This window comes from Heterodontus francisci, chromosome 5, assembly GCF_036365525.1.
Source record: "Heterodontus francisci isolate sHetFra1 chromosome 5, sHetFra1.hap1, whole genome shotgun sequence".
NCBI lineage: Eukaryota > Metazoa > Chordata > Chondrichthyes > Heterodontiformes > Heterodontidae > Heterodontus > Heterodontus francisci.
The window spans coordinates 34,233,500-34,257,971 of NC_090375.1; the positions used below are offsets into that span (position 1 = coordinate 34,233,500).

Below are 24,472 nucleotides of genomic sequence, written 5' to 3' on the forward strand. Positions count from 1 at the left end.
AGCATGGTTTTGTGAAAGGGAGGTTGTGTCTCACTAATTTGATTGAGTTTTTTGAGGAAGTGACGAAGATGATTGATGAAGGAAGGGCAGTGGATGTTATCTATACGGACTTCAGTAAAGCCTTTGACAAGGTCCCTCATGGCAGACTGGTACAAAAGGTGAAGTCACACGGGATCAGAGGTGAGCTGGCAAGATGGATACAGAACTGGCTCTGTCATAGAAGACAGAGGGTAGCAGTGGAAGGGTGCTTTTCTGAATGGAGGGATGTGACTAGTGGTGTTCCGCAGGAATCAGTGCTGGGACCTTTGCTGTTTGTAGTATATATAAATGATTTGGAGGAAAATGTAGCTGGTCTGATTAGTAAGTTTGCGGATGACACAAAGGTTGGAGGAGTTGCGGATAGTGATGAGAATTTGCGGATAGTGATGAGGATTGTCAGAGGATACAGCAGGATATAGATCGGTTGGAGACTTGGGCGGAGAAATGGCAGATGGAGTTTAATCCGGACAAATGTGAGGTAATGCATTTTGGAAGGTCTAATGCAGGTGGGAAGTATACAGTAAATGGCAGAATCTTAGGAGTATTGACAGGCAGAGAGATCTGGGCGTACAGGTCCACAGGTCACTGAAAGTGGCAACGCAGGTGGATAAGGTAGTCAAGAAGGCATACGGCATGCTTGCCTTCATCGTTCTGGGCATAGAGTATAAAAATTGGCAAGTCATGCTGCAGCTGGACAGAACTTTAGTTAGGCCACACTTAGAATATTGCGTGCAATTCTGGTCGCCACACTACCAGAAGGATGTGGAGGCTTTGGAGAGGGTACAGAAGAGGTTTACCAGGATGTTGCCTGGTCTGGAGGGCATTAGCTATGAGGAGAGGTTGGATAAACTCGGATTGTTTTCACTGGAACGACGTAGGTGAAGGGGCGACATGATAGAGGTTTACAAAGTTATGAGCGGCATGGACAGAGTGGAAAGTCAGAAGCTTTTTCCCAGGGTGGAAGATTCAGTTACTAGGGGACATAGGTTTAAGGTGAGAGGGGCAAAGTTTAGAGGGGATGTGCGAGGCAAGTTCTTTACACAGAGGGTGGTGAGTGTCTGGAACTTGTTGCCGGGGGAGGTGGTGGAAGCAGGTACAATAGCGACGTTTAAGAGGCATCTTGACAAATACATGAATAGGATGGGAATAGAGGGATACGTTTCCCGGAAGTGCAGAAGGTTTTAGTTTAGACAGGCATCAAGATCGGCGCAGGCTTGAAGGGCCGAATGGCCTGTTCCTGTGCTGTACTGTTCTTTGTTAGGATTAGAATGGACCTTAATCACTTACCAGATACTCACCAAACAGATAGCTTCTTCCCTGCTCTCTATGTTGATTGTGACTTCACTCTGATGTCACTTTTCAATTTTTCCCCTGATCCGCTCTCTCTCTGTGCCTCCAGTGTCCGACTCTGTGATTTGGCACGCTTTTTAAACCTCCGCTCCTCGGACTGTGCTCCTCTCTCTCCCTCTGTGTCTCCGGTCTCCGACTCTGTGATTTAGCGAGCTTTTTAAACCTCCGCTCCTCGGGCTGTGCTCCTCTCTCTCTCTCTGTGTCTCCAGTCTCTGGCTCTGTGATTTGGCTAGCTTTTTAAACCTCCGCTCCTCGGGCTGTGCTCCTCTCTCTCTCTGTCTCCTTTTTATGCAGCAAGTCATTAGTATCTAAAATGCACTGCTTTAGAATGTGGTGGAGGCATTTTTAATTGTGGCTTTCAAAAGGGAATTGGAGAAAAACTTTGCATGGATATGGAGAAAAGGCAGGGGAATGGGACTCACTGAATTGCTTGTTGAGGGCCGACACAGATGTAACAGGCCGTATGGCCTCCTTTCGTGCTGTAACCACTTTGATTCCATATAAACAAAAAGCGCCATAATGTTCTTATACAGGTTTTAAGGCACAGCTAAATAAGTATTCAGTTTTGGACCCCTCACAGGACGGGTGAAACAGAGATTATGCAAAAGGTTCAGGGGTGGGGGACGGGTGTCACTAGATTGTTAGATTGTTTAAAAGACCTTATTTATCACAATTGGCTCAGATAGGTCTTTTTGCTTCAGAAAAGTGTTAGACTTCAGGGAGATTTGATTAAATTCTTTAAAATAATGAAGGGACTAGACTGTGTCTGTATGGACAAATAATTTGAATTTGAAAGGTAAGGAAGACATAAGTTTGATATCTCCTATTCAGAGAGAGTCATTAACCTCAAGGACAAATTGCCAGCTAAATGTAAACATTTAGAAAGGAGCAGAGAGGACTTTCCCCAGATATCTCTTTGTCCCTGAATTCCTGAAGTTTTGTTTACTTCACTTGGGAGCTTACATGGCTGCTGGTGGGTGGGAATAGTGGTGGCCCCTTACGCTTAATTACAATATGACTGCATGGACCAGGCTTAATGATCCATTTCTATAGAATCTGTCTTTACAGAGGAAGATACAGAAAATGTCCCAGAAATACTAGAGAACCAAGGGACTTGTAAAAATGAGGAACTGAAAGAAATTAGTATCAATAAAGAGGTACTGCTGGAAAAATTAATTGGATTGAAAGTTGATAAGTCCCCTGGACCAGATGAGCTACATCCCAGAATACTGAAGGAGGTGACTAAAAACATAATCGATGCATTGGTGGTTATCTTTCAAAATTCTCTAGATTCTGGAAGGGTTCCTGCAGACTGGAAAGCAGCAAATGTAACCCCACTATTCAAGGGAAAGAGATCAAACTAACAGTTCTATACTTCTCTGTTTTTTCTGTCAGTAGTAGGGAAAATGTTAGAAAATAATGATCTCATCGTTTATAATAGATTCTAAGTGTCTGGTTATATGTGGATTTATGAAAGGGAAATTATGTTTGACAAACCTGGAGTTTTCTGAGGATGTTACTTGTAGCATAAAGGAGAACCAATGGATGTGGTGTATTTCGATTTTCAGAGGGCTTTTGATAAGGTCCCACAGGAGGTTTGTGAACAAAATTAGAGCACATGGGATTATGGGTAATATACTGCTATGGGTTCAGAATTGGCTAACAGGCAAGAACAGAGAGTATGAATAAATGGGTCATTCTCAGGATGGCAGACTGTTACTAGTAGGGTACCACAAGGATCAGTGCTTTGGCCACAGCTGTTCACAACCTATATAAATGATTTGGATGTGCAAACCAAATGTAATATTTCCAAATTTGCTGATGACACAAAACTAGATAGGCATGCAAGTTGTGAGGAGGATGGAAAGAGGCTTCAAGGAGACTTGGAAAGACGAAGTGAATGGGCGATAGGATAGTGGGGAAAAATGGCATAGGAGGTAGATGATCAGCCATGATCTGTCTGGATGGCACAGCAGGCTTAATGGGCCGAATAGCCTACTCTTGTTCCTATTTCCTATGTTCCTACAATCATAGAATGGTTACAGCCAAGAGGAAGCCATTTAACTCATTGTGTCTATGCCAGCTCTCTGCAAGAGCAACTCTGCTGGTCCCACTCCCCTACTCCTTCCTGCAAATTTTCTATCTTCTGGTGCTTATCCAATTCCCTTCGAAAACCACAATTGAATCTGCCTCCATCACACTCAGGTAGTGTATTCCAGATCCCACATGTTTGCATGGGAAATTTTGCAAGATGCAAACTGCATCTCACATACTTTATAGTCTCCATCCATTGTTTTGCTCGACAGCACATCTGTAGTTTTGTTTGCTGCTTATGGTGAATGAACTTCGCTTTGCCAGTTGTGGATGTGTTGTATGACTAGCCCCACTGCCTCCTCCCCAGTTGAATGAGTAGCACATGTAAAAGTTTGTCTTGGCAACTTGGAAGCTGCATGGTATCTGTGGCTAATTGTGATGGATCTGCATTGTGCAAAGTTCTCCTTTGCTAGAGTCAAACTGCTTCCTGAGTTTTAGGATCCAGCGTTGCTGCTTGTGTCAGTACCTAGTCGTCTGTACTACTTAACTGCCTGCACAGGCAGTAGACACCTCCTCACCAGGCCAATTGATCTGCTAGAACATGGACTGCAGTGGTTCAAGAAGGTAGCTCACCATCCCACCTTCTCAAGGGCAATTAGGGATGGGCAATAAATGCTGGCCTAGCCAGCAACACCCACATCCATGAATAAACAAAAAAAGCAGTAAGTGTCATTGAGGCTCAAGAGATACAAAGAGACTGTACATCAGAGAATGGATTTGATATTTCTCTCCCTAGCACTGGGAGAATGCTAATTTGAGAGAAAAGGGGAATCTAAAGGAAAGCAGATGAAAATTATATGTAAAATAAATTACCTTACACATTGATCAAACATCTCAAAAGCACTTTACGCACAGTGAATTATTTTCAAGTGCAGTGACTAGGTAAGGAGGAACAAGGGTAGAGTTAAGAAGTATACACTGTTGAGTTGGATGTGAGATATGATGAAAACCCAAAAAGGCAACAGTAGCTCAAAAATCTGGCGATTTGATCATTGCTTCAGCGACAAGATACAAAATGAAGCCGATGAAGTGAGATAACGGGAAGAGCAAGATAATGAGTAAAAAATGGGGGCAGGGAAGAAAAAAATGATTCATGAATTGAATACAGAACAAAACTTCAGCCAGTGAACAGCAAGATGAAGAATCATTAACTATTGCACAGAGAGATTTAAAGGGAAATTAAATAAGAAATATGATTATGGTTAAGGTGCTCAGAAAACTTAAACCAAATGGAACCAGCCAATAACTAACTATGATCTGAACTTTGATAGCCTGCATAACATTCCAGACTATCTTATACAAACTCTAAAGTTGATGGGGGCAATTTGGTTCAACTGCCAGTACATTTCCATCGTCATTGTGCAATGCAGCTGACGCTTATGATGCAGCTACAGCAAATTTATCAAGTAATAATTAACAGTTTGGCAATTCTTGATTCTAGGGGTAATCTGCATTGGTCAATGAACCACCTAACAGAAGGAGGTAGGCTGTAGTGAAAGTAACTGCAAACAGGCAAAACTAAGTTTCACTGAATTTTTTTTATTCTGCATGAAAGAGAATATATTGAAACACATTGTATATGGAAGAATAGAATCTTTTCGAATTTTCTTTTAAAATCAACTGAGTACACAGTTAAAATGGAAAGTGCTGAACAAAGTCACTGTTTCATGCAATGACTCATTTTAAATCCCTCCAACAAAAAAGCTTGAAAATATAGAAATAAAGTCTATGCCATTAAGTCAGCCATATCATTCTATCTTAAACATTCTTTGCTTTCATCCCTTTAAAAACTAAAGCATGTGTTTAACACATTTAATATTTCCACTCAGCAAGAGCTACTAGTGCCCCAACTTAATAAGTTGATTAAAAAAAGCAGTCGTCTTTTGGCCAGTTCACTATGGAACCATATTTAAAAAGGAGATGCCTTTGTATAGCGATTTGTACAAATTGGAGGCATTTGATGTATTTTCTCCGCCATTCCGTCTTAGTGCATTTCAATAATTACAAGGTGACACTAGCCTCCTAAAACCATGGATCTATTAATATAGACAATGTTGGTAATCCTTAAATATACAGAAAAGAAACACCATGTACATGCTGTGCAAGTTTGGAGCAATCACTGTCATTTTGGCATATTTCCATTAAATGGTGTTGATGGGTCAAATGCAAGATCTTTGCTACATGTGAACAAAAACAGGCAAGCAACCAGGCCATTCTCCACAATTGAGGATTTAAAAAAAAAAACAAACCATGCTACAAGTACAAATTGCTTTAGCTGTAGATCTGAATGTGCAGAATAGAGAAAACATCACAATCATATTTGCGACCTATTCACATAAAAATTATACATTGATCATGGTCAGCTGAGCACATCTTACAGGTGGTGTGACCGAGCACAATTATTTGCATTAAATAAACAGGTCATACCATTACAACAAATTAAGATCCTGGTCATTGTCAATATAAATAAATTTAAACTTGTATTTGAACAGTTTCCCCCGCAACCCCAACCCCCCCTCCTCCATTGACAGAACAGACGTTAACTACAAATTGCATTGAGTATTCACAATATACTGCACATTCCCATTATCTTCATCCTCAAAGTCTATTACAGTATTTTGTTTGAACAGTTAGTAGTTCTGTTTTTGCTCAGCATGGGTTAGCAACAGATTTAACACTCTGACAAGCTCAGAAAATCAAAGACCATTACATTTTAATTTTTCCCATACAAATATAAAAAGGAAATTTGAAACTTTAAAAATTCTTAAGGATAATTACCTCATCATACAAGCTTAAATATAAATTTTACCCAACACAAGTTGACATTTTGTTGGAACAGGTCTGCTAAGATCAGTAGTACTTTAAAATACAAAAAATAATTCACAATATAATTGCAACATAAATAGGACCTTGAAAAAAATGTTTAAAAGTCTTTCTTGATGTACAATTGTGCGCAATTTTTCTGTTGGATTGCCATTGCATTCAAAGAACCAAGCATACTACATTCATAGAGTTTTACTTTAGTAGTCAACATCTTGATGGTCAGGAGCCAAAATGTTGAACTATAGAATTCCTCCAAAGTCCCTTCCTTTGCCATTTGTTGATGTCTATTTGCTTTGGCTAGATGGTGCTTTTCTTCCAAACACACACGTTCTTGCACTGCATCCACACTTCAAGTACTAATAATGGATTTACTGATGGAGTTCAGAATAGATTTTACATACAATGCCATTATTATTTTCCTGGAGATGACACAGCACAGTTTCTGCATGCATTCAGAAATGTATTTTACAGCAAAGATAGGTAGATAAATTATTGCAACAATTTTTGATTCGTCGGCACGCAACAAAAAAAAATAAACTCAGTGGTTAGTCCCAGTTTCTTCTTCCTCCTCAGTGTGATGATCGTTCTGAATTTCGTTTTTCAACCTAAAACCGAGCTGAGTATGGCCCAGACTAATTTGGGAAATAGCAAGGCTTTCATTCCAGCATTGAGAAGAGCTTCTGTGCACCAGAAATATCACTATTGTATGCTGCATTTCGCTGTCCTTTCCGGATAGTAACAGGCAAACTTCAACCCACCTCTATCTATAAAAAACAGGCCATATTATATTTATAGTTTCTGGCTTCTTTGGCCCCAGCTCAATTTTCAAAAGACTGGCATCATCATGTTTCTTGAACTTTCACCCTAATTGGGTTGCTCCAATCGGTTTTCTTATAGGTGTCTTTTCAGGCATTAAAAAAATTCCCTCCTTGGTAGATGATTTGCTAACCTATTACTTCCAGAATATAGTGTTGGGACTGCCAACTAGAAATGACTCAAAGTCTGAATTGCAGTCTCAAACAACATTCAAGCACAAACTTGGGAGAAGTAAAGTAGTTTTGACAGTCTGAAAGATAAATGTTCTTTCCTGTGGAGGGAAAACAGGACCAGACCCATCCTGTAGAAATGTACCTCCTCGTCATAAAAGCAGCCTTGAAAAAGTCTTGGATGACCAAGAGCAAAAATATATAATTAGAACATACATAACTCAGCCATCAACATAGCAAAAGCAGAGTATAGGAAGCTCAGAATGAAGATAGCAGATCTTTGCACAAATCAGTAAGGATCTTTTCAGAATTTGTAAGCCAATTGTATTTTCAGGGCAAGTTCCGTGTTTAATCTTTGCTGACGTAATCTACTGTTTTAATTTGTAGCATTCACATCAGATGCTTGTTCTTCACTTTAGGTGAAGAGAAGAAAAATGAACACACAGCAAAGTTGGTATTAAAATGTAAATTTGCACTTTCAAAATCTCGAACAGTGGAAAACCTGGACAGTTTCCCTCTAAAATAAATAAGGTACTTGATAGGATAGATTCAAATTACAGGAGACCAATATTCTAGTATATAAGAACACAAGACAGTTCTCATATTTAATCATGGCTTATTACACTAAATTCTATATTGTCCAAGGACATCATCCATTTTATCGAATGTGCTTCTTGTATACAGCTTACCCCAATAATTAACAGGTAAAGCCAGTTCTAAGTCAGGTCATCTGACATGAGAAAATTTGGCTGCTCATTTCTTAAATTTTTTTTAAACTGCATTATGCAAATATTTTTTCCCAACATATGCTATCTTCATCCAGATAGGCCATGAACCTCTTTGCTCATCCTATAAAATGCAAGTTGCCCAGGAAAATAGAGTATTAATGATTGATTTCTCCCCTGTGGAAATGTTCAATGGTAACTTTCTGCTCAAAAATCACCATTTTAACATTCTAATTCCATTAAGCTAGGCCAGAATTTTTAAATGTTTCAAATCAGGAGTGCCAGCAGTATAAATGGACTTTTAAAAGCAGCTTTTAAGTAAAACGATTGTTGCTGGAAAACAGATTTTTAAAAAAAAACTAGCTACAAAATGCTATGGTTACGCAATAGATCAAAACCTTTTTTTTTGTTGAATGGACCAAAAATCTATCACTGTTGCCTTTGGTACATAAAAGCAGCATAATGTTAAATCTGTTCATGGATAAAAAATTTTAAATGTTGCTTATGAAACTTTTGTGTCACAGTACACTTATCAGATTGCTGGGGCAGACTTTTACCAGAACTTAATGTGGTTATTTTTTGCAAGGCAGAAAAAAAAAGATGGAGGACAGGAAAATTGCTGCGTATTTTCAATCATGCAATTTCTGGAATGTTATGCTAATGTGTCAGTTCAAACAGCCGATTCGATCTCCACTTCAGAGATGGCGCCTTTACGAGTCAGCTTCAAAACAACTGGCTTCTCCATATTTTTCCGACTGCTTTCTGAAGATGACATAAGAGTCTCTCTATTCGCTTCCTCCCCTGGGTCCTCCTGATTCTCAGGATATATCACAAGAAATAAGGCAGACAAAAAGCCAAGAAATGAACCAATGGATGCCACAATAGGGATGACTCGAACTGAACCAACTGCTTCCACCACACTGCCCAATGCTGATGCTACCAGTATCTGGGAAATATAAACTTGGCAGGATAGGATTGCGCAGTCTATCCCAAAGCCCCTCTTGGAGTTTCCAGGACTGTGATTTCTATACTGCAAAACAAAATAGAAAGTTTGACTAGTCTAGATAATGAAGATTTATCCTTCTATAAACATACAATTTGCACTTATAAAATTAAATAGAATTAAAAATTAGGAACAAAGTGAAACATTAAAATATTGAATTGCACTCAGACCCACTAACTATGCTTTACAAGAAACAAGACTGCCTTTCTCTAAAGCACACAGAAATTTAGATGAGTGGGATATTGGGCATTTTAAAATGTGCTATTTCAAAACAGTTTGGTCTGCCTTTCATGGCTCATTTAAATCACAGGTTCAAAAGTTCAATCCTAATATATGCCATTCGGTTCACCCAAATGGGAGAAGTGTGCTCTATTACAGCATAACATCTGGAATGTTTAACTGACTGTTAGAGTAGGGGATCATCTGTTCTCAAAAGTGATTTTTTTTATTATTCGTTCACGGGATGTGGGCATCACTGGCTAGGTCAGCATTTATTACCTTGAACCGCCTTTTTGAACTGCTGCAGTCCTTGGGATGTAGGTACACCCACAGTACTGTTAAGAAGGGAGTTCCAGGATTTTGACTCAGCAACAGTGAGGGAATAGTGGTATAGTTCCAAAGTCAGGATAGTGGGGAGGGACAGTTTGGAGGGGAACTTGCAGGTGGTGGTGTTCCCATGTATCTACTGCCATTGTCCTTCTAGGTGGTAGAGGTCGCAGGGTTGGAAGGTGCTGTCAAAGGAGCCTCAGTGAGTTGCTGCAGTGCATCTTGTATATGGTACAACCTGCTCCCTGCATCGGCAGTGAAGGGAGTGAATGTTGAAGGTGATGGATGAGGTGCCATGCTTTGTCCTGACTGGTGTCGAGCTTCCTGAGTGTTGTTGGAGCTGCACCATTTAGGCAAGTGGAGAGTATTCCATCACACTCCTGACTTGTGCCTTGTGGGCAGGCTCTGGGGAGTCAGGTGGTGAGTTACTAGCCATAGAATTGCCAGCTGCTGACCTGCTCTTGTAGCCACTGTATTTATGTGGCTGATCCTGTTCAGTTTCTGGTCAATGGTAACCCCCCAGGATGTTGATAGTGGGGGATTCAGCAATGGTAATGTCATTGAACATCATTTTAGGAATAATTTCTTCTACCAGCATTGCAATTTTAAAACTGTAGTAGCAAAATGAAACTTCAAACGTGCTGCTTACCGTTTTCATTTCATGGTATTGTCCAAGAAGGGCATATGGACAGTATGAGATACTCATAGACACTATTCCCATTGTACTGATCATTATCATTGCCACATAAACATTTGGAAAAATAGCCATCACTGCAGTACCAATTGAAAACCCCAGTGTTCCCAATATGTAGATAACTTTAATGCTCAAATCGTAGTTGTCCAGGTATTTTTGCAGAATAGCTGCCAGGAAAAGAAACAGAATTGTAATTTACGAAAACAAATCAGTGATTTAATGAGATACTTTTTTTTTTAAAGAACATTACAGCGCAGTACAGGCCCTTTGGCCCTCGATGTTGCGCCGACCTGTGAAACCATCTGACCTACACGATTCCATTTTCATCCATATGTCTATCCAATGACCACTTAAATGCCCTTAAAGTTGGCGAGTCTACTACTGTTGCAGGCAGGGCGTTCCACACCCCTACTACTCTGAGTAAAGAAACTACCTCTGACATCTTTCCTATATCTATCACCCCTCAACTTAAAGCTATGTCCCCTCGTGTTTGCCATCACCATCCGAGGAAAAAGACTCTCACTATCCACCCTATCTAACCCTCTGATTATCTTATATGTCTCTATTAAGTCACCTCTCCTCCTCCTTCTCTCCAACGAAAACAACCTCAAGTCCCTCAGCCTTTCCTCGTAAGACCTTCCCTCCATACCAAGCAACATCCTAGTAAATCTCCTCTGCACCCTTTCCAAAGCTTCCACATCCTTCCTATAATGCGGTGACCAGAACTGCACGCAATACTCCAGGTGCGGTCTCACCAGAGTTTTGTACAGCTGCAGCATGACATCGTGGCTCCGAAACTCGGATCCCCCTACTAATAAAAGCTAACACACCATATGCCTTCTTAACAGCCCTATTAACCTGGGTAGCAACTTTCAGGGATTTATGTACCTGGACACCAAGATCTCTCTGCTCATCTACACTACCAAGAATCTTCCCATTAGCCCAGTACTCTGCATTGCTGTTACTCCTTCCAAAGTGAATCACCTCACACTTTTCTGCATTAAACTCCATTTGCCATCTCAGCCCAGCTCTGCAGCCTATCTATGTCCCTCTGTACCCTACAACATCCTTCGGCACTATCCACAATTCCACCGACCTTCGTGTCATCCGCAAATTTACTAACCCACCCTTCTACACCCTCATCCAGGTAATTTATAAAAATGACAAACAGCAGTGGCCCCAAAACAGATCCTTGCGGTACACCACTAGTAACTAAACTCCAGGATGAACATTTGCCATCAACCACCACCCTCTGGCTAGCTGAAAGACGACAATTTCTGATCCAAAGCTCTAAATCACCTTCAACCCCATACTTCTATATTTTCTGCAATAGCCTACCGTGGGGAACCTTATCAAACGCCTTACTGAAATCCATATACACCACATCCACTGCTTTACCCTCATCCACCTGTTTGGTCACCTTCGCGAAAAACTCAATAAGGTTTGTGAGGCACGACCTACCCTTCACAAAACCGTGCTGACTATCGCTAATGAACTTATTCTTTTCAAGATGATTATAAATCCTGTCTCTTATAACCTTTTCCAACATTTTACCCACAACTGAAGTAAGGCTCACAGGTCTATAATTACCAGGGCTGTCTCTACTCCCCTTCTTGAGCCTTCTAAGGGGACAACATTTGCTATCCTCCAGTCTTCCGGCACTATTCCTGTCGACAATGACGACATAAAAATCAAGGACAAAGACTCTGCAATCTCCTCCCTGGCTTCCCAGAGAATCCTAGGATAAATCCCATCTGGCCCAGGGGACTTATCTATTTTCACTCCTTCCAAAATTGATAACACCTCCTCCTTGTGAACCTCAATCTCATCTAGCCTAGTAGCCTGAATCTCAGTATTCTCCTCGACAACATTTTCTTTCTCTACTGTAAATACTGATGAAAAATATTCATTTAACACTTCCCCTATCTCCTCTGATTCCACACACAACTTCCCACTACTATCCTTGATTGGCCCTAATCTAACTCTAGTCATTCTTTTATTCCTGATATACCTATAGAAAGCCTTAGGGTTTTCCTTGATCCTATCCGCCAATGACTTCTCACGTCCTCTCCTTGCTCTTCTTAGCTCTCCCTTTAGATCCTTCCTGGCTAGCTTGTAACTCTCAAGCGCCCTAACTGAGCCTTCACGTCTCATCCTAACATAAGCCTTCTTCTTCCTCTTGACAAGCACTTCAACTTCTTTAGTAAACCACGGCTCCCTCGCTCGACAACTTCCTCCCTGCCTGACAGGTACATACTTATCAAAAGGACACGCAGTAGCTGCTCCTTGAATAAGCTCCACATTTCGATTGTGCCCATCCCCTGCAGTTTCCTTCCCCATCCTACGCATCCTAAATCTTGCCTAATCGCATCATAATTTCTTTTCCCCCAGCTATAATTCTTGCCCTGCGGTATAAACCTGTCCCTGCCCATCGCTAAGGTAAACCTAACCGAATTGTGATCACTATCACCAAAGTGCTCACCTACAACTAAATCTAACACCTGGCCGGGTTCATTACCCAGTACCAAATCCAATGAGGCATCGCCCCTGGTTGGCCTGTCTACATACTGTGTCAGAAAACCCTCCTGCACACACTGGACAAAAACTGACCCATCTAAGGTACTCGAATTATAGTATTTCCAGTCAATATTTGGAAAGTTAAAGTCCCCCATAACAACTACCCTGTTACTCTCGCTCCTGTCGAGAATCATCTTCGCTATCCTTTCCTCTACATCTCTGGAACTATTCGGAGGTCTATAGAAGACACCCAACAGGGTGACCTCTCCTCTCCTGTTTCTAACCTCGGCCCATACTACCTCAGTAGACGAGTCCTCAAACGTCCTTTCTGTCGCTGTAATACTCTCCTTGATTAACAATGCCACACCCCCCCGCCCCTTTTACCATCTTCTCTGTTCTTACTGAAATATCTAAATCCCGGAACCTGCAACATCCATTCCTGCCCCTGCTCACCCATGTCTCCGAAATGGCCACAACATCGAGATCCCAGGTACCAACCCATGCTGCAAGCTCACACACCTTATTCTAGTTGCTCCTGGCGTTGAAGTAGACACACTTTAAACCAAGTTCTTGCTTGTCAGTGCCCTCTTGCGTCCTTGTAACCTTATCCCCGACCTCACTACTCTCAACATCCTGTACACTGGAACTACAATTTAGGTTCCCATTCCCCTGCTGAATTAGTTTAAACCCCCCCCGAAGATCACTAGCAAATCTCCCCCCCAGGATATTGGTACCCCTCTGGTTCAGGTGAAGACCATCCTGTTTGTAGAGGTCCCACCTACCCCAGAAAGAGTCCCCAACAGGGACCCATTGCTTACCCCTGATAAGTCGTAATTTTTGTAAAATTAAGTGGAATGAATGGATTTTAAATCAGAGCTACCAACATCTGAAAATAATTAAATCACTATTTTCCCACCATATAATAATGTGGCTTCTATTAGTCTAACATTCTGACAATGTAAATTAAGGGCAAGTCATGGCAGGGCAGCTCGGCATGTGGAATGCTCCTCTTGTGCAATGTGGGAAGTCAGGGACACTTCCAGTGTCCAGGGTGAACAAGTGTGCAGGAAGTGTCTCCAGCTGCAGCTACTTGAAATCCGCGTTTTGGATCTGGAGCAGTGGCTGGAGACATTGTGGAGCATCCGCGAGGCTGAAATGATCGTGGATAGCAAGTACAGGGTCACACCGCAGGTAAAGACTGCTCAGTCAGAAAGGGAATGGGTGACCGCCAGGCAGAGTAGAACAACTAGGCAGGTAGTGCAGGAGTCCCGAGTCCATTGCCCTCTCCAACAGATATTCTGCTTTGAATACTGTTGGGGAAGATAGCTTCTCGGGAATGCAACAAGAGCCAAGTCTGTAGCACCACAGGTGGCTCAGCTGCACAGGAGGGGCGGAAAAGGAGTGAGCGCGCTATAGTGATAGGGGATTCTATTGTAAGGGGCACAGAAAGGGGTTTCTGTGGCCGCAAATGTGACTCCAGGAGGATATGTTGCCTCCCTGGTGCTAGGGTCAAGGATGTCACAAAGTGGCTGCAAGGCATTCTGAAGGGGGAGAGTGAACAGTTAGAGGTCGTGGTACACATTGGTACCAACGACATAGGTAGAAAGAGGGATGAGATCCTGCAACAAGAATTTGGGGAGCTAGGTAGCAGATTAAAAAGCAGGACCTCAAATGTTGTAATCTCTGGATTACCCCTGGTGCCATGTGCTAGTGAGTATAGGATTAGGAGGATTTTCTTTTCTTTTTTCTTTTGGGCCTCCTTATCTCGAGAGACAATGGATACGCGCCTGGAGGTGGTCAGTGGTTTGTGAAGCAGCGCCTGGAGTGGCTATAAAGGCCAATTCTGGAGTGACAGGCTCTTCCACAGGTGCTGCAGAGAAATTTGTTTGTTGGGGCTGTTGCACAGTTGGCTCTCCCCTTGCGCCTCTGTCTTTTTTCCTGCCAACTACTAAGTCTCTTCGACTCGCCACAATTTAGCCCTGTCTTTATGGCTGCCCGCCAGCTCTGGCGAATGCTGGCAACTGACTCCCACGACTTGTGATCAATGTCACACGATTTCATGTCGCGTTTGCAGACGTCTTTATAACGGAGACATGGACGGCCGGTGGGTCTGATACCAGTGGCGAGCTCGCTGTACAATGTGTCTTTGGGGATCCTGCCATCTTCCATGCGGCTCACATGGCCAAGCCATGTGAGGATAGAACAGATAAATGCATGGCTGAACAGATGGTGCAGGAGGGAAGGCTTTAGTTTCCTGGATCATTGGATCAGTTTCTGGCGAAGGTGGGATCTGTACAAGTTGGATGGGTTGCACCCGAATCAGAACAGGACCAACATCCTTGCTGGGAGGTTTGCTAGTGCTGTTGCAGGGGTGGAAACTAATTTGGCAGGGGGATGGGATACAGAATGGAGGTACAGTACGGGGTGATGCAGAGTCAAATATAGAAGAGAAACGGAGTCAGTCTGGAAGACAGAGCAAATATAGACCGGTTAAGGCACAAATGAATAATGCAAGGCTGGATTGCGTCTATTTTAACACAAGGAGTCTTACTAGTAAGGCAGATGAACTGAGGGCATTGATTAACACATGGGAATATGGTATTATTGCTATCACAGAGACATGGTTGAGGGAAAGGCAGGATTGGCAGCACAATATTCCAGGGTATAGAATCGTCAAGCGTGACAGGGGAGGGGATAAAGCAGGAGGTGGCACTGCACTGTTGATCAAGGAGGCAATTACTGCAGTAAGCAGGGATGATATCTTAGACGGTTCCTCAAATGAGGCCATATGGGTAGAACTTAACAAAAAAGGGGCAATCACTTGGCTGGGAAAGTACTACAGGCCTCCAAACAGTCAGAGAGAGATAAGAGTAGATAAGTGGGCAAATCTTAGAGGTGCAAAAATAATAGGGTAATAATAGTAGGGGATTTCAACTTCCTCAATATCAATTGGGATAGTCTTAGTGCAAAAGACTTAAAGGGGGCGGAATTTTTAAAATGCATACAGGAGAGCTTTTTGAGCCAGCACGTAGAAAGTCCTACAAAAGAAGGGGCAGTACTGGACCTAATCCTAGGGAATGAAGCTGGACAAGTGGTCGAAGTGTCAGTGGGGGAGCATTTCAGGGACAGTGACCACAACTCCAAGATTTTAAAGGTAGTTATGGAAAAAGGACAAAGAGGGACCGGAAATAAAAGTACTGAACTGGGGGAAGGCCGATTTCAATATGATAAAACAGGATCTTGCCAAAGTGGACTGGGAGCAGCTGATGTAGGAAAGTCTACGTCAGTCCAGTGAGAGTCATTCAAAAAGGAAACAGAGAGAGTTTAGGGCCAACATGTTCCCATAAAAGGTGAAGGGTAGGACCAACAAGTCCAGGGAAACCTGGATGTCAAGGGATAAAGAGGATTGGATAAGGAAAAAAAAAGGGAGGCTTATGGCAGATTCAAAGCAATGAAAACAGCAGAGGCTCTAGAGGAGTATAAAAGTGTAAGGGGAGGGGGTACTTAAGAGTAATTAGGAGAGCGAAGAGGGGACATAAAAAAAACACTGGCGGTCAAGATAAAGGAAAATCCCAAGGCGTTTTATAAGTATATCAAGAGCAAAAGGATAACCAGGGAAAGAGTGGGGCCCATCAGGGACCAGAGTGGCAGTGTGTGTGTGGAGCCGGAGGACATAGGCGAGGTTTTAAATGATCACTTTTCATCTATGTTCACTATGAAGAAGGACGATAGAGATCAGGGAGGGGGATTGTGATATACTTGAACAAATTAGCATTGGAAGAGAGGAAGTATTAGCTGTTTTAGTGGGCTTAAAAGTGGATAAATCCCCAGGCCCAGATGAGATGTATCCCAGGCTTTTATTCTATGTTTCTATGTGAGGCAAGGGAGGAGATAGCAGGGACCTGGACACAAATTTTCAAATCCTCTCTGGCCACAGGAGAGGTACCAGAGGACTGGAGGACAGCGAATGTGGTACCATTATTCAAGGGTAGCAGGGATAAACCAGGTAATTACAGGCCAGTGAGTCTAACATCAGTGGTAGGGACACTATTGGAAAAAATTCTGAGGGACAGGATTAATCTCCACCTGAAATGCAGGGATTAATCAAGGATAGTCAGCATGGCTTTGTCAGGGTAAGATCGCGTCTAACAAACTTGATTGAATTTTGAGGTGACTAGATGTGTAGATGAGGGGAAAGCAGTTGATGTAGTCTACATGGACTTCAGTAAGGCTTTTGATAAGGTCCCGCATGGGAGATTGGTTAAAAAGGTAAGAGCCCATGGGATCCAGGGAAATTTGGCAATATGGATCCAAAATTGGCTTAGTGGCAGGAGGCAGAGGGTGATGGTCGATGGTTGTTTTTGCGAGTGGAAGCCTGTGACCAGTGGTGTACCACAGGGATCAGTGCTGGGACCCTTGTTGTTTGTAGTGTACATTAATGATTTAGACGTGAATATAGGAGGTATGATCAGTAAGTTTGCAGATGACATGAAAATTGGTGGTGTTGTAAACAGTGAGAAGATTACAGGACGATATAGATGGGCTGGTAAGATGGGCAGAGCAGTGGCAAATGGAATTTAATCCTGAGAAGTATGAGGTGATGCATTTTGGGAGGACTAACAAGGCAAGAGAATATACAATGGATGGTAGGACTCTAGGAGGTACATAGGGTCAGAGGGACCTTGGTGCACTTGTCCATAGATCACTGAAGGCAGCAGCACAGGTAGATAAAGGTGGTTAGGAAGGCACATGGGATACTTGCCTTTATTAGTCGAGGCATAGAATATAAGAGCACGGAGGTTATGGTGGAGCTATATAAAACACTAGTTAGGCCACAACTGGAGTACTGTGTACAGGTCTGATCACTACTCTATAGGTAGGATGCGATTGCACTGGAGAGGGTGCAGAGGAGATTCACCAGGATGTTACATAGAAACATAGAAAATAGGAGCAAGAGTAGGCCATTTGGCCCTTCGAGCCTGCTCTGCCATTCGTTATGATCATGGCTGATCATCCAACTTAGTTGCCTGTTCTCTCTTTTGCCCCATTCCCTTTGATCCCTTCAGACCCAAGAGCTATATCTAACTCCTTCTTGAAAACATATAATGTTTTGGCCTCAACTGCTTTCTGTGGTGACGAATTCCACAGGTTCACCACTCTCTGGGTGAAGAAATTTCTCATCTCAGTCCTGAATGGTTTGCCCTATATCATTAGACTATGACTCCTGGTCTGGACTCCCCCACCACTGGGAACATCCTTCCTGCATCTACCCTGTCAAGTCCTGTTAGAATTCTATAGGTTTCTATGAGATCCCCCCCCTCACTCTTCTGAACTCCAGCAAATATAATCCTAACCAACTCAATCTCTCCTCATAGGTCAGTCCCTCCATCCCAGGAATCAGTCTGGTAAACCTTTGCTGCACTCCCTCTATAGCAAGAACATCCTTCCTCAGATAAGGAGACCAAAACTGCACACAATATTCCAGGTGTGGCCTCACCAAGGCCCTGCATAATTGCAGCAAGACATCCCTGCTCCTGTACTCAAATTATGAGGGGCATTGATAGGATAGCAGAGGGATCAATAACCAGGGGGCATAGATTTAGGGTAAGGGGCAGGAGGTTTAGAAGGGATTTGAGGAAAAACTTTTTCACCCAGAGGGTGGTTGGAATCTTGAACACACTACCTGAAAGAGTGTTAGAGGCAGGAACCCTCAACATTTAAGTATTTAGATGTGCACTTGAACCGCCGTAGCATACAAGGCTACGGGCCAGGTGCTGGAAAATGGGATTAGAATAGATAGGTGCTCGATGGCCAGCACAGACACAATGGGCCGAAGGGCCTGTTTCTGTGCTGTATAACTCAATGGCTATGACTAATACTGGATCTCACGTAAAGTGTTCTCTTCCGACTTGTACAGCCCAGCCAAACACAACAGGGTGAGGAAAGGGAGAAATTGCCTAAATCTGCCTACTTTGCACATGTAGCTTGCTACTCTGCAGATACATATTCAGCAAACGGAATGCATATGACATGAGAAAACTAGCCAAAAATGCAGGGGCACATCCACATTCCAACACTAAATGTTGGATTTTGCCCTTTAGCTATTACTATCTGTACAACTTACTGATTGAACACTGAAAAAAAAACTGAACATTTTAACATTTAATTGCCATTATAACTGACTTTTAGCTTTTCAGAAGTAATAATCACTGGAGTAAATTTGTACATTTTTAGAAAGCAACACCTGCATAAAAACATATTACCCGTAACACAAGATTCTTTGTGCAATATAATCTCTCCAAAACATCTTATTCAATTAGGAAGTTCCTCACTGACAGACATTTTTGATGAATCAAATAAGGTATGATTAGACAAGAGATGTCCTGGCTCTCTTCAAAACATTGCACAACTCCATCCCAATAATCTAGAATTTCATTTAGTCTTCATTACAGTAGTGGTTCTGATGCAGAATAAAGTCAAGAGAATCAGGCTAACTGAATTCAGAAACTATGAAAAACACACACTAATGCTAATGAATTAGAGCATTGCATTTATACAGGTTTTAGTACTTGGCTGCTACTTGTGCCAAATTGGTTCATGCTGCGCAAAAATCAATACCTCCTTGATCATTGCCACATTAAAACATCCTCTTTAACAAAAGACACATTTTTTATGGCTCCCAATGCAGTATTACAGACAAAGGGACAGTCTACTTTGCAGTTATGAAAACATTTGATTATAAATTGTGTCAGTACTAAAGGGTGCAATAACTAATCTCCATTCGTGACTTGCACATTGTTGCCTTGTGGCTTTTCACCTACAGTTCAAACATATTTTTCCCAAGTTGACAGCAGTCTAAGTACATGAAGTAGAAAATCCGCTTTGAACACAATACCTAGCCATAATTGTGCAACTGATTATGGCAAGAGTGCAAGAAGACCTTGGTTTTAATACAAGAACTGGATTTTATGGTAAACTGCAGCCTGGTTCTGGCACAGTTAGACTCAACACTAACCTGAACAGATGGCAGCAGTAACAGCATAAATAACAAGTCCCCAGCATCCCATCTGTACACCAGTGTTATAGTTCCAGAGCTCAGTAGAATTGGAAGGACCCTAGAGAAAAATTTTGAAGAACTTTGATTAGGCCAACACTAGTGACAAATACTGCCATTTGTAGTTCAATAACTGCTATATTTGTTATTAAAAATTCTGTATAATTCCTGTTTCATGTTGGGAGGATAGAGAGAAAGGAGAAAAAGAATGAAAGCTAGGGCCATAAACAGATCAACTTATCAAGAGTTGAACAGTGTGGAATCTTCAGAAGATTCTGCTGTGAGCAAGTTTGATTTTTCATCTGTTGGGACCAGGATTTTGAGTATGGCTGAAACTGATACATGAAGAAATTTATTATTTTCTGATTATAAAAACTCAAACTTCTTGCTCTGCATTTTGTTCATCCATAATGTTTTATTTTGGAAATGGAGACACATTGACACTATCCAGTTTTTAAGTTAGTTGAGATTTTTTTTGAAACTCAGTTCTTATAAATATCCATTTCTGTTGAGGCTCTTTGGTCAGTTGTGAATGCTTGTGCATAGCAGAAATAACCCATTATTTCCCCCCCTCCCCCAAAAAATTAGCAAATTAGTTGATTGCAGGCTGGTAGTTTGAGAAATGGTTGCAAAAAATTGGACACACCATGGTCAAGAAACGGACTGCTTTAAAAAAAAAAGGTTGAAAACACCAATTTCCCTTGCAGTTCTTATCCAAGTTTTCAGCTAGAATCTTCTGAAAATGTATTGCATGTTAGCGAGTCACTTATTCAAAGCAGAAAAATAAGAGTACAAGTCAATCTGCAATGCTCACTAACATCTCTCCAAGCTGCCAAGTCATAGTAATATCCAAAAGGTGGCCAACAAGATTATCACAGATGATTACTGAACAGATTAAGCAGCAAAGTTGCACTTTGGGTGGTGGGGTGGGGAAAGCAAAAAGGCTGAAGAGAAAGAACACAAATTAAAACCATCAGATGTATCCCAGTGAACCATTTCAGATGAAAGTTTGCTCCCTCCTGTTAAAGAATACAGAAATATCCAACATGCTCTACACAGCAAGACGTGAAAATCTGAATTTTTTTTTTTAAGCATTTTTTCCTTTTTGGAAGAAAACAGATCAAGGATGCTTTGAGATAGAATGAAAGATTGTGTACATCTAAATGCGACTGAGCGCAAAGTTTATCCATTAATTGTTTTACAGTTTATTTAGTTGATGTTTTAAGAGCTTGGATATTGTTAGAAGTAAAAGGTCAAGTCACACATTTGCATTTCATCCTGTTTTCTTAAATCATGACTGCTTCATACTCTGGCTTTCCTTATGCCACAAAATTGAGGATAACAGAAGCTGAAGTATTAGTCACTGGTTACAAAAACAAAAATCGAGTGAGGATAGAATAATAATCCAATGTGAATTTTTACCGATTCTGAATTGTGGTCAGAAGAACTTTTAATCATCCGGATACAGCACTAAAATGTTCCAGTCCATATTTACAAATAATATTTTAGGTTCAAATCAAACTGAAAAATTAAGCAGTCCTTTCTTTAATCTTCACCATTTCAATTAACAGCTCTGATTAAATTAAAACATGGTGCCTTTAAGAAAAGCGAATTAAGTAATTGACACAAGAGATACAAGATCAGAGAAACGTGTTTAAAAAGAGCAGCGATAGCGGGAAAGGAGACTGAGTGAGACCAGCGGTGTTTAAAAAGTGCTTCTTTAAAAAGGTAAACAGTAACAGAGGAGAGCTGCAAGGTGATTGGTTGGTGAGTTGCAGCTGGTAGAATACCTTAAAAAAATAAGGGAAAAGTTGTTTTTTGTTGTTGGAAAAAAGATCTCCGGTGATAAGATGAGTACTACTAAAGTGTTTTTTTTTAAGGACTTTGGAATGAAGTGGGTGGAACAAGGCCCCTAGTATAATTAGTATTTTTTAAGTTAAGGGAGTAATTAATTAACCTAAGGGTAAGTCATGGCAGGAGAGTTCAGCCCCGTGATATGCTCTTCCTGCGCTATGTGGGAAATCAGGGACGTTTCCAGTGTCCCTGGTGACCACGTGTGCAGGAAGTGTATCAATCTGCAGCTACTGGCTACCCGCATTATGGAGCTGGAGCTGGGGGTGGATTCACTGTGGAGCATCCGCGATGCTGAGGACATCGTGGATAGCACGTTTAGTGAGGTGGTCACACCGCAGGTAATGGCTGCACAGGCAGGAAAGAAATGGGTGACCACCAGATGGAGTAGTCGGCACAAGCAGGTAGTGCAGGAGTCCCCTGTGGCCATCCCCCTCTCAAACAGATATACCACTTTGGATGCTTGGGGGGGGGTGGGGGAGAAAAAGGAGGAGGAGGAGGAGGAGATGACCTCCCACAGGAAAGCAGCAACAGCCAGGTTCGTGGCACCACGGAGGGCTCTGCTGCACAGCAGGGGAGGAAAATGGTTGGAAGAGCTATAGTGATAGGGGATTCTATCGTAAGGGGTGCAGATGAGTGTTTCTGTGGCCACAAACAAGAATCCAGGATGGTATGTTGCCTCCCTGGTGCTAGGGTCAAGGACGTCGGAGCGGCTGCAGGACATTCTGAAAGGGGAGGGTGAGCAGCCAGAGGTCATGGTCCATATTGGTACTAACGACATAGGCAGGAAGACAGATGAGGCCCTGTAAAAGTGAATATAGGGAGTTAGGCAGAAGGTTAAAAAGCAGGACCTCTAGGGTTATAATCTTAGGATTACTCCCTGTGCCATGTGCTAGCGAGGGTAGGAATAGGAGGATAAGGCAAATGAATGCATGGCTGAAGAGTTGGTGTAGGCAGGAAGGCTTCAGCTACTTGGATCATTGGGATCTCTTCTGGTGCAGAGGTGACCTGTACAAGAGGGACGGGTTGCATCTAAACTGGGATGTGGACCAAAATCCTTGTGGGGAGGTTTGCTAGTACTACTCGGGAGGGTTTAAAACTAGTTTTGCAGGGGCGTTGGACCCAAAGTAGTAGTCTCTCAGATAAGATAGTTGAGACAAATGTAGAGGTTAAAGCAATCAAGTCCAGCAGGCAGGCTGTGCAGGGGCAGGACAGGGAGCGTGGAAGGTCTGATTTTTTTTGATTATTAGAGATACAGCACTGAAACAGGCCCTTCGGCCCACCGAGTCTGTGCCGACCATCAACCACCCATTTATACTAATCCTACACTAATTCCATATTCCTACCACATCCCCACCTGTCCCTATATTTCCCTACCACCTACCTATACTAGTGACAATTTATAATGGCCAATTTACCCATCAACCTGCAAGTCTTTGGCATGTGGGAGGAAACCGGAGGAAACCCATGCAGACACGGAGAACTTGCAAACTCCACACAGGCAGTACCCAGAATTGAACCCGGGTCGCTGGAGCAGTGAGGCTGCGGTGCTAACCACTGCGCCACCCCTAGTCTGGTAGGCTAAACTACATTTACTTTAATGCAAGAAGCCTTACAGGTAAGGCAGATGAACTCAGAGCATGGATCGGTATATGTGATTGAGATATTATAGCTATTACGGAAACATGGTTGACGGATGGGCAGGACTGGCAGCTCAATGTTCCGAGGTACCGATGCTTCCAGTGTGACAGAGGTGGAGGAGTTGCACTATTGATTAGGGAGGACATCACAACAGTACTTAGAGAGGATATCCTGGGGGGAATGTCCAGCGAGGCCATATGGGTAGAACTTAGAAATAAGAAAGGGGTGATCACTTTGATGGGATTATACTATAGGCCCCCCAATTGTCAGAGGGAATTGGAGGAGCATATATGTAGGGAAATCACAGATAGGTGTAGGAATTACAGGGTTGTAATAGTAGGTAATTTTAACTTCCCTAATATTGACTGGGACTGCCTTAGTGCTAAGGGATCAGATGGGGAAGAATTTGTTAAGTGTGTCCAGGATATTTTTCTGAAGCAGTATGTGGATGGCCCTACTAGAGAAGGGGCTACACTCTACCTCCTCTCAAATGTTGAATGGGAGTGGGACATCTGGCAAGTGGGAGGCTTTTAAAAGTGAGATAGGAAGAGTTCAGGGCCGGCATGTTCCTGTTAGATGGAAGGGCAAGGCTGGCAAGTTTAGGGAACCTTGGTTGATGAGGGATATTGCGGGTCTGGTCAGGACAAAGAAGGAGGCATATGTTATGTATAGGCAGCTGGGATCGGGCGACTCCCTCTGAGTATAGGGGATATAGGAGTACACTTAAGGAAATTAGGAGGGCGAAAAAGGGGCCATGAGATTTCCCTGGCAGATACAATAAAGGAGAATCCTAAAAGATTCTATAAGTATATCAAGACTAAAAGGGTAGCTAGGGAGAGAGTAGGTCCCCTTAAGGATCAGTGTGGTAATCTATGTGTGGAGCCACGGGAAAGGAGGCTGAGAGGGGACATGATAGAGGTATATAAAATTATGAGGCGCACAGATAGGGTAGATAGCCAGAGTCTGTTTCCCATGGGAGGGGTGACTAAAACTAGAGGGCATAGATTTAAGGTGAGAGGGAGGAGGTTTAAAGGGGATCAAAAGGGGTAAATTTTTCACAAAGAATAGTGGGTATCTGGAATGAGCTGCCCGAGGACGTGGTGGAGGCAGGAACAGTAGTGACATTTAAGAGGCATCTGGACAGGTACT

General features: G+C 42.4%; 1 protein-coding gene across 8 annotated transcripts in view; it reads right to left on the reverse strand.

Moving 5' to 3' along the window:
- Positions 1–5,002: 5,002 nt before the first annotated feature.
- LOC137369807 (solute carrier family 45 member 4-like) overlaps positions 5,003–24,472 on the reverse strand; it is a 120,898-nt gene continuing 101,428 nt past the window's right edge. For 7 of the 8 annotated variants that reach the window (XM_068031324.1, XM_068031323.1, XM_068031329.1 and 4 more), the window contains 3 exons: positions 19,793–19,892; positions 10,216–10,427; positions 5,003–9,047 (listed from right to left, as the gene is read on the reverse strand). In XM_068031324.1, coding sequence (XP_067887425.1) covers positions 8,688–9,047; positions 10,216–10,427; positions 19,793–19,892 — 672 coding nt within the window. In that variant the 3' untranslated portion in view covers positions 5,003–8,687. The remainder of the gene's footprint in view (positions 9,048–10,215; positions 10,428–19,792; positions 19,893–24,472) is intronic. The other variant, XM_068031331.1, reaches the window with a different exon arrangement.